Source organism: Trichoplax adhaerens, genomic scaffold (assembly GCF_000150275.1).
Source record: "Trichoplax adhaerens TRIADscaffold_7 genomic scaffold, whole genome shotgun sequence".
NCBI classification, from domain to species: domain Eukaryota; kingdom Metazoa; phylum Placozoa; class Uniplacotomia; order Trichoplacea; family Trichoplacidae; genus Trichoplax; species Trichoplax adhaerens.
Window position 1 is genome coordinate 1,726,888 of NW_002060949.1, and position 11,638 is coordinate 1,738,525.

Sequence of the window (11,638 nt, forward strand, 5' to 3'; positions counted from 1 at the left end):
TTACAAGAATTGCTGCCTGGGCAATATCAGATCTCCATCATCACTTGGCTTAAATTGAGCGTTGATATTTTCATCAGTGACCTCTTCAAGCGTGGCAGGATCCCATTTTGGGTTATGGTCACGATCGATTAATACAGCTTTAGCTCCTTCATAAAATCTTTGGTCTCCGTCATTCTCTGAGTGATACGGTGTTCTATTAACAAAACATCAGCTAAGCAAGATGCTGTAGCTCTTTTTTGTAAAGTACGAATGGCGACTTTTAATACAGTAGGAGTTAATTTACGATAATGTTTGAGGCAATTTTAGTCCACTCTGAACCATCTTCTTCTAGTAGAGTAAAGATTTCTTCTATAGTTTTTCCATTAAAGCACTTATTGATTGTATTTATATACTTGGAAAGAAAACTCTCCACCTTTATACTATATTTTACCAAGTAACGATGAAATTGATTTTATTAATATTCGTTATGGAGTGATAAAACAAGTATGGCCTTAGTCAATGAGTTAATCTTAAAAAATATAAGACGAAGGGAATGCAAAAGATAATATTGTCATTTGCTATGGAGTAAAAACTGCAGTTATGACTAACTATACAAGTAAAGATTTGGCTTAATTTATTAATATGGTATGATATGGAATTGTCTGAGCATGACTTATTAAACTTTACGTATTCTAAATCGGCTTGTTAGCATATTCTGCATAACGTAAATATAAGTCTACCATAGCACTATTTACGTTACAGTTTTTACTGTTCCTAGCTTACGCAAATCGTTATTCTAGTGTTGATACTCTTTCATTATTGATTAACTTACCTTCATGTGATATTGATTTAGAATTTCTCGATTTATACGATCCGTAATATTATCTTGACTAATAAATTTCTCTTCTAATTCGCAGATATCTTGTGATCGAATATAGTGGGTAGCTATTGCAGCAAAATAAACATCTTTACCTTTTAATCTATTCTCTATTAACGAAAATAGAAAGTTTTACTAAGGAAGGCTATCGTTTTGTATAGTAATATTGGAATTAAATGATTGGATCTAATATTAATTTTTAAAATAACATCGATTTTCTCCTATCGTAATCGCTGTTTTTGCTTGTCTCGGTTCTGATATATAATATAATTTTATAGGCATAGAATGTATATCTATTTAACGCATCATATATGCAATCTGATCACTGCAGCCAAGTGAATTTGTTTCGAGAACACTATTAAACACTTATCATTTTTGAGACTATTCTATCCAAAGTCTTATCAAATATCAATAAGATAAACTTATAACATTCACCTGTAAGGCCTAAATATATGCCCAGTCTACCTTTCAATCGTAGTAAAAAGTACGATCCTTCTACATTCGGATACAGACCTATAGATGTTTTTGGCATGGCAAATATTGTACGTTCGGTTATGACTCGATAGAGCCCATGAACTGACAAGCCAACACTACCACTTATTGTTATTTCATCGATAAGGGCTACAAAAAGAGTCATCGAAATGCCTAGGGTGCAATTATTTGGACGGTGAAAAGAGGACAAAATACTTAAAGTATAACTTGCTAGCTTTTAAAGTCTCGATGAGGCGTTAATAAACGTTAGTTATGTCGTCTCACAGAAAGTACCGATAGACACGATGTTTTAGACGATACTAAATTGCATTCAGATGCAAATTATTTTTACTTATCGAGAAGAAAGAGAAAAGGATGAGAAGGATTAAACTAAGTTAATTCCTGTAGGAGAACTGTATCAACAAGAATAACCACAGATGAATATGGTGATGAATAACAGTAAACAGCAATCCCAGCGGTCGCGATGAAAGTATCATGGACTAACTATGATGACTGGAAAGTATGGCATGATTTACGCACTAGAGTAGATAATCTACCGGCATAGTAACTTGCCGGCCATTAAAACAGGAGTTTAGCATGTCCCACTGAGCAGGGAAAATCAATTATAATCAATTTGTTTAAATGATTGCATTTCTGAATCAATAGATTTGACGAGTATTAGCATCAACTTTACAATCCAGCTACTGTAGGCACAATCTGTGTGTTAAGATGAATATTTGCACTTTACTGTACTTGGATTCTAGAGAAAATGAATATTTCCGCCAGCAAAATATTTCTTTAAGCCTGCAATAAACCTTCGAGTGATCAATAATAAGATGGCCTTCTCACTGTATGATTATATTTGTATCTTTTTGTTTGTTTTAACTATAGCGTGTACTTCGGTTGAAGGTTAAGTTTAATTGGAGACTACACAATTGCAATATAAGAATCCATAGTTTTTCCCTCTCACCTCCGATTGGCCGTGATGGTATTAGCAAAAAATCGACTTCTACTTTACGTATGTTATATCAATTATAACAAGAGTACAGAGCATCGAAAAATTGCAAAAATTGCAAAAGCCATTCGTTGATATTCTATAGTTATTATATCGCCGATCGAACGGTATTAAATAACCTTTTAATCTATTACCCGTAACAAAATGATAAGAATACCATGACAAATAAATTTTTGCATATTCTAATGATTACATTATTGATGATTATAGTTGGCTAGTAACAAGTAACTTTATTCTTTTACTGTTAAAATACGTAGAAAAATTCCATTCATTTACGATATAAATTGAAGACATTAATTAGCATCCCCTTCAGATTGTTAAAACTAGTTATTAATACACATGAGTCTGTAGGTTTATGTGTTATATGAAAGTGAAGATGCTTTACCTAGCCAAATTGGAGCTACAATAGATATTATTATAATACTATATAATTAGCCGCTTCATAATATTTCGTAACTTTAAATAAATCATAAATATTATCTAATTATTGGATTATTTGTTATCACAAATTATAAATATTTATTTTATATCTATCATTATTTTATTGTAATGTAATAAATATATTTTTATTTTAGATATGTATACTTTACATATGAGTAAGAGTTACTCCAGACAGGATAATGAGAAGAAGTATTTTAGTAGATTCGATTTCTTACAAATTGGTATTTACTAAAATTTCATCATTATCCTTAGAAAGTAAATGATATAATTGTCTTGTGTGCTATTCATAATTAACTTCTATGGACAAGTGATAAGACAAATTATATCATCAATTAATGTTACGGGATTTAAATTTTAATCCGTAACTCTGATCAGCTTTTATTGTAATATTAATTACAATTATCATGCGATATGATCATGACAAGGGCTATAGGTAACCTTCATTAAGAGTAGGCATTTTAGTAGCTTTCAACTATAGTTATTCCTTTATCGCGTGTTAAACATTCATCATATTGCTGTTAATGATTATAGTGGAAGTTAAACACAGAATGCTCTAACGACTTGTTCGTATCCATGTCCAACATCAAAACTTCGTCACCTAATTATCTTATTGCTTGATCGCATAATAAATAATATCAATTAAGGTGTTATTCATCTTCGTATTATATAGCTAGCATTTTCGTTACTTAATGTGGGTTCTACCCGTATCGTGGTAAATCTTACACCATAACTTCATCATCACTGGACTGATTATCTTGTTGCTGAGTTTGAGGATCATCAGGTATGGGTATAACAAGAACAGTCGATAATCCTAACTTTGAATAGACCATCTCCGTAGCTTTAGCTGCACTGGATTCTTGATCAAAAGTCAAATAACATGTGCCCATATCATGTTCCTGCCATTGCATTTCTGCTGTTTTTATGCGTCCATACTGACTAAAGACACGCTTTATTTCCTTTTCTGATGTGGTGGCTGCAAAACCGATAATGGCAATCTTCCTCGATGGCTTAATGGACACCATTGCTTTAATAGCCGGCAGTACTTGGATCATTTTATAATCGATTGTGTGTGATTTTGTTACTAAAATACGTTGAAGTGGATCGGCACTTTTAAATTCAATAGTAGTAAAGGATTGGATAGTACCAATAACTTTGTCTAATCGCTTCTTAACCTTATCTATTTTAAAAACTTGACCAAATTGATTAAAATATTCGGTTAATTTGGATTCGTTGGTATTCATACTCAATCCTCCAACGTAAATTTTCTTCTCATCATAACTGTAGCAACTATCTTTTGGTAGTGGAATAGTTTTCCTTTCTTCCTGGCTAGTTTTACGACCAATTGACGAAGTAGTTGCTGCTCTTAAACGGATTTCGTTAATATTACTCTTATTTGATTTAGAATCTTGAGTAGCAGTTGAATTTAGTTGAGTGGCTTTATTGCCGATTAATGAAGTACTTGCCGTCCTTAAACGGGCTTCGTTAATATTGGCCTTGTTTGATTTAGAATCTTGAGCGGCAGCCAAATTCTGCTTCTCTTTCAACGCTGTTGTATTAATATTGATCTTGTTGGATTTATAAGCTGCAGTTGCAGTCGAATTTTGCTTTTCTTCAGATGTAGCTCTATTGTATTTGTGATCTTGAGGAATTATCGATTTCTGCTTTTCTTGAGATCTAACAGGACTAACATTAGTCCTATCAGATTTGTAGTCCTGAGTTGTTGTAGTTCGACTTTGTTTTTCCTCCGATGCCGATTCTTCCTCATGATTCAATTTCTTCTTCTTCAGCGAAGAGACTCTTCTAGGTGGTTGTAGTTGCTGGCTATGTAAAGGCTTACTCGATTTCAGAGCTTGTTTTCCATTATCATCGGCTTGAGATTGGCCCTTTGGTTCTATCCGTTTATTAGATATTGGGTCATTTTTAGCTGTGGCTGCTGGTGTTACAGATTTCTTCTCTTCTACTTTAGCTGAACTTAGTTTAATCCGCTTTAATGAAGATTTTCGTTTTGGTACTATGACTGAAACTGTTGGTTTATCCTTTTCTACTTTTGAATCATCATTCTGTTGAAGTTGATTTTGGTGATTCAAGACTTTCCCCTAATGTAAGTAAAGATAGGATGGCATCAAGAATGGCCTCAATTAGATGAAATGTAGGTAGAGAACTTTAGCTAGAAAAAAGTTAAGACCATTATCATGTCTTGCAAACCTCGATTTTATTATCAGCCACTGGTACTTCATTCAAAGTTCCATTCTAAATTTAGTAGAAATATTGATGGGCTAACATTAGTATCTTTAAAGTTTCAAATTCTCATTTAAAATCATCCTTTAATGTCGGTATACAACCTTAACGATATCAATCGTCTCTAATGACTCCGATAATTGATCGTTAGTGATATCCATTTTACTATCACTTTCATCTCTGCTTATGCTAATTTCAATGTCTGATTCTTGCAATTCCTCTTTGATTTGTCGCTTTGATAAAAATTGGACATTGGATGTAGGCTATACAAAGGATTAATTTGGAATTGTGAAAATCAAAATTCAACAAAAGGAAATTTTCAATTATTTCAAAATATTATTCTAACCATTAATTAAACTCAGTTAACTGTATATAGATAAGCTACATAAAAGATTAATTTAGAGTTAGGAAAATCAAAGTTCAGATAAGGAAATTTTTTATTTTGGCAAAATATTTTTCTAACTATTAATTGAAACTCAGTTAATTGTTTATAGATAAGACTGTATCGCAATAAATCATCGGTTTTATGGAGCTAATTTAATTAAGTAACGTCAATAAAATTACATTTGTTTGCTTGATTTTTTGCATCATGTTAGTGATTTTAGATTTATGTAATTGCGATTCTTGAACTGGTTCATCATCTAATGTTGATGAAAAGGTTACAGCTCTCCTAATTTACATTGGCAAAAGCAAGAAGTTTAGTACGAGATACGCTCAATGAATTAATTTAATATGAAATGATGTTATTTCATCAATTTCTACATTACTAAAAGAGTTATTTACGAGACATGACCATAACTTTACTTGTTTTTAGAGTTAAAATAAACTTGAGTGCATAACAAAGCTCTATAGTTTAGCATGAAAGACAACTATTAATCTTTACCTTTTTGTCTGTGGTGAGTGAGAGGTTGAGTAATTAGATGATGATTTGGGTTGACTGTCAGATTTCTTATTACTTTGACTCCTATCGGAATTAATAGAACAATTTACAGATTGGAATATTATCAATTACCAGTAATTTAAGGTAGGTGGAAAATAGACCTATAGGAAATTAGCCCATACAGGAAATATCTCACTACAGAAATTCGTATACATACGGATTTGTTGGCCTTCTACTTTTACTTTGCGTTTCTCGTCGACTTTTCTTACTTGCAGAATCAAAGGCATCTCGTAACTGTGTGTGTAGAGAATAAAACAGGAATTAATATTAGAGTACAGCAAAGGTAAAAATATTGGAGTCATTCCTAAAGAAGTAAACGGATTAAAATTAATTTATATACTTGATAATTTCTGGCACAGTGGAATACAAATATTATGAATCCCTAAATAGCACAGAATTAAATTTGATGGTTTTAAATCAAGAATTTTCCTACAATTGTCCTAATAGCATATCAAATATCGAAATGTAGCTTGCCTGTAATGAATTGGTTATAGCAAAGATATATTGTAATGCTACGCTATCACTTATAATAGTCAAACTTCCTAATATCCAGCCAACTCCGAGTAATGGTAATAAAACGATGGCTCCTTTAAGGGCAGTTCTAGCATCAATTAGAGAAAATAATAATTAATTTTGTATCAATCTTTATCATAATTACTGTCCAATGATCTTTTGCTATTTAAAATCGATATAGATCTATCAGGAATATGTGCATATATATTCTACCGAATAAAATGAATGATTGCGACAGATGAAAAAAATTAAACATGTATGGAACCAATCTTTATCATAAATATCACCTTTTTATACAAAAATATTCGTATTTGTGTTCATAATTAAAATATCAACCGCATATTAATAAATGTGAATGTTGTATGGTTACTAATAAACAACGAGGTCAGAATTTTATTGCTAGGATTAAGCAGAAGAAGTAATTAATGTCATCCAAACCAAAATGATAAAGCAGAAACTTGGTGATTCGATGATATCGTTGCAAATAAATGTAATTAAAGTAATACTTGAGGTGATTATCAAGTGTAAGTGGAATAAGTTTAGGTACTTAAGATGATAAAATAGAAAGCATACTAATTAGGGAACCAGAATATTCCAAAATCATTACAATTACGGTTATAGTGTAATGATATATCAATAATTAATAGAAGATGATAGCAGGGAAGCAAAGTAATCTATAGGCTTACTTTAACTTTATAAATCGATCTTCTTGTTTAATTTTAGAAATTTTCTGGGTGCTTAGCATTGTTTTGATAGCAATTGCGAAGACAAAGATGTTGATCTATTACATACAAATAAAAAAAGGCATTTTTGTTATGCTGTAAATTAGCCTAGATACCACAGCTGCTGCAATTTTAAAAATTCTAGCAATTGATAATAATGTAAAATTATATGGCAGCGTAATCTTATAATTAAGCTCAGCTTGAATTAAAACTACCGTAGAAGAAATTTTGTCTTTACTGGCTATTATCGTGTTAATATAAGTAATCAGATATGAGAAATAATTATAAGAACATATTAAAAACTATATAAATCAAAATGTTAATGTCAGAACTTACAATTACAATAAGCCCCATAGGAACTACAAAAGCCAAGAATATAGGCGGTTGGCTTGCTAGCCAACAGCTAGAAACGGCGTGAAGCAGTCAGTAGGAATTATATAAGACCTTCATCTTTATGATATTTATGCTTACGAGTATTTAAATAAGCCAGACAGTATATTGAGTAAAGTATAAATAATTATTAAACTTAGTGGCTTGCATACCGACATTAAATTAGAATCTAGCTATGAAAAGATATTGATACATCTACTCGTATATCTGTTGCTACTTAGATACGAAGAATTGTTAAGAAGCAGCTATACAGACATGTATAATGCACTAGATAACAGTAATTGCATCCATTTAAGGATTTTACTTGCAAGTTATAGGGCAATTTTGACTATACATTGCATAGCGATGATAAACTTAATTTCTATGGTGTCTCGTAAATCATGATCCCTTTGAAATATGAGAAATTATTGCAACTTACGCTCTCGGATTCAAGTAACCGTCTATTCCAGATGTACTTAGAGTGATGCCCAATGTTGTTGCAACTATGATCATTGGTATACCTAATATTTAACGTAAAGTATTTGCTTAATTTCCCTCATATGTATAGCTAATAATAGATAAGACCACTGTTTAAATAATTGGAAAGTGAGAGATGTTGCATTGGTCTTAATTTTTCAACTTACCGTAAGCAGGTACGAAATACCATACTAATTTTGAGCTAACGTCGAAAACTTTAACCAGCATTATATACATATAAATTCCTTCATTTAGCATCCACATAAAAGTCGCTAAAAGGACGTAATGTAATACAGCCGCCATAACAGTACAAAATACCTGAAGTAAATATTGGAGTAGGCCAATGAGATTATATAAAGATTGAATAAACGCTCACGGGCACGATAAATTAAAGCAACTTTAGAAAACTACGGTTATGATAGCGAACTTAAAAATTTTGATCCGCATTTATTTGGGATAGGTATTGTGTAAATATATTTACAGTAATAATTGCTACAGTACCTTACCTTATTTTGAACCGCTGTTAAACCGGATATGATCAAGATATTCGCAATAAGGAGATTAACAAATAGGTTCATGTTGATAATATTTTTGGTATTTGAAATTCGCCTATATTATTGAGCATAGAGTAACGGATGAAATGGTTGTATTCAACTATAAGAAATTAGCTGGTGTTGTGATTTGCCCACTCTCTAAATTTTATGATCTATCCATAGATGGGCATATGCATTGCAAGATAAATTTTACAAGTTTTAAAAGTATAGATTTGTATGGTGTTATTATAGAATGAAAATAAACGAGAATGTCAGAAAAAAGTGAAAACGAATAGTTTTATCATAGAATGACAATTTATACGATATATGGTATATGCGTATTTACAAGTTTTTAGTCTAAAAATGAAATAAAATGCCGGTTTAGAAGAAAATAGTAATGAATCAGCTGATAAAGTGTCCAGTAGTTTTTAGTCATAATTCATGTTCATTTTGATTTTTAAAGTATACATAGCTGTAAGCTTATTATTTTATTCCGACAAGCTTTTTAATCATAATTTACCTCCAAAAGACAATATGAGCGATAATGGTAATAAGCAACCCAAGGATAGAGAGTCCACAACCAACGTAAGTAATAATTTGTAATGCTAGTAGATCAGCTTCAGATAGCTGGAAAAAATTATCCCATTTAATAACCATTAATAACTTTATTTTATGCCAGTCTTTATTTCTTAATGGTTAGTAATCTGATAAAGTATGACAGTAAGTAATACTCGTGGGTAAGAAGTATTCCGTATAATTCAATTACCGGTTTATCGGATAATCTTAACAGAACTGCAAAATTAGTTAAATGATTGCAATAGCAGACAGTATGAGTTGTATTCGATTCTTGTCCTTTTTGACAACCTGTTTGCGACCAGCCACCTCCACTGAAATCATTGATAATAATTATTTAAGGTAGCCATTTTTCTATTAAATATTATTTGCTAACATCAAGACTGGTGGGAATGTTGATATGTTCATCTAATTTACTGCCTCCTGCATTCAGTATCGATTCATTCTTCTATTTTGAGTTATTTTAAGTTAAACATTTACAGGTAGAGATGTTCATGTGCTCAATGTAAGGAAAATTTAAAAAATTGGCTTACTAATCCACTCAATGCTGCATATAATACAGAATGATAATTTTAAGCTCAGATCATGAAATCACTATGGAAGAAATTGCTACAATGTAAGTATCGGCTAAATTAGGTGATATTAAACATATTGCACTGTCTAACAAAAGGTTCTATATTATCTAATCATCAAACCTTGCAGAAAATGCCCAAAAACTGCAAGTTACATCAGTATAATTCTGTGCTAGTGTGATCTAAAAAAAAGATTTTTAGTTAAATTTTACACTTTAGGTTGCAATTATGATATCATTATCTAGTTATGATCCATATACATCTTAATTATTTCACTGTAATATCGTTTGGTTTATATTAAATTGTTGTGACTACTAATATCTAAACTATCATATAACTAACATTCAGTAAGTAAATTTAGTCTATTTTGGTAATAGCATCAACTCAAATCTTTCATGCTGATCGCTAAGAGTGATTATTGAAATTACAGCTGTACAGTCTTCGTTATTTCCTACAATCATTTACTATTATATACCCTGTTCTCTGCATGTGTTCTCTCTCTAAAATTATTCAGTTGCACTTGTTAGTGTTAGTATCTACACACGTTACTTCACGATAGCTTACACGCTGATCTATCAGTAACTACCATATTGTACCTAGTTATTCTCTACGATAAATATCTCTCTTTCTAATAACTCCTCGTATCATTATTGTGAAATGCCTAAGGAGTCCACGTCCGCAGACTCTTCGAACCCTCCATCTAAACAGCCATCACTAGACTCTGGCCTACTAGGTCAATTTTTAAGCTTTACTCGTGGCTTCATTAATTGATGTTAATTTTATGAGATTAAAGAAAATTAGTCACTCAAAATTCTGGTTAATTGGGTCAATTCCTAAAATGTCCGTATACTTACATTTTCGTTAACAAATACTAATTTTATAGCGTCCGAGAAATTCCCTTGAATTGCAGGCGTTATAGTAGCCGATAAAATTTTAGAGTTAACAATTTCTGTAGCATTAGTATTCCTAAAGTTAAAGAACAAGAAATACTGTCAAATTTTGTATATGGTTATAGTAATTGTAGGTATTTACGACGATTGTTAAGTATCAATGACTATTTGGTGAATTAAACTAATGTCTACGCTAGACAATTATAATAGAACTTAAACATATATTTTGCTGTATATTATTATCAACGATACTTATATACTAATGAATCTATGTGACTATCATTTTTGTGTTTTACGACAGTTTAGAATATTCTGTTTGTCTATTATAAGCTTTAAAAGTGATAAGAAAAGACCTAAAGCTGCTTTGGATACATATAGATGAAAAGCAACTAAGTGTCAATCTATCATCGTTATTCGATAGAATGTGCCTACAATCAGACATAAAGCATAATATACTGTCCTATGTCTCATTCACTATACTCAGTTTAATTCACGATACCAGCTTATCAAATATTCAATGTTTTTAGCAATCCATGTGGCTGTTAAGAGTTAAAATAATTTTACCTGAAATTATCTTCGCGACGGCTAGGTATAATACTTCCAAGAGTTTTATAAGTAATTACCGATATTTTACCATCTGTTTGAAGGCATATTATTAATCCATATCGAATACTTGAATAGATTGCTCATGTAGCATGAATATTGTAAACATCTAGACTCTGTAAAGTAGCACCTCACTAATATAGTGACTCATTGGCTGTCAGATATCGATTGAATGACTGAAAAGATCAACAAGTACTTACTAATATTTGATGTCAAGTTAGCTGGAAAGATAATTTTTGAATTGCCTAACCATGGATAGAGAGCTTGTTGGAAGTTATCATTACTTTGTAGTTGGGGTAATTCTAACCCATTAGTAGAGTTAGGATTGGTTACAACTACCTGCAAAACTGCGCAGAAAGTACCATAATACATAATGTCAGTTTATAACTTAACTTAATATTAATCAAGGCGGAGAAAGAGAAGCT

General features: G+C 31.4%; 1 protein-coding gene across 1 annotated transcript; it reads right to left on the bottom strand.

Annotated features, from left to right (window-relative positions):
* On the bottom strand, positions 1 to 1,493 carry TRIADDRAFT_57965 (uncharacterized protein; the record flags this gene model as incomplete). Its single annotated transcript, XM_002114263.1, has 3 exons — positions 1 to 174; positions 812 to 966; positions 1,292 to 1,493. The coding sequence occupies 3 exons, from the start codon at positions 1,491 to 1,493 to the stop codon at positions 1 to 3; spliced, it is 531 nt and encodes a 176-aa protein (XP_002114299.1).
* Positions 1,494 to 11,638: the final 10,145 nt, after the last annotated feature.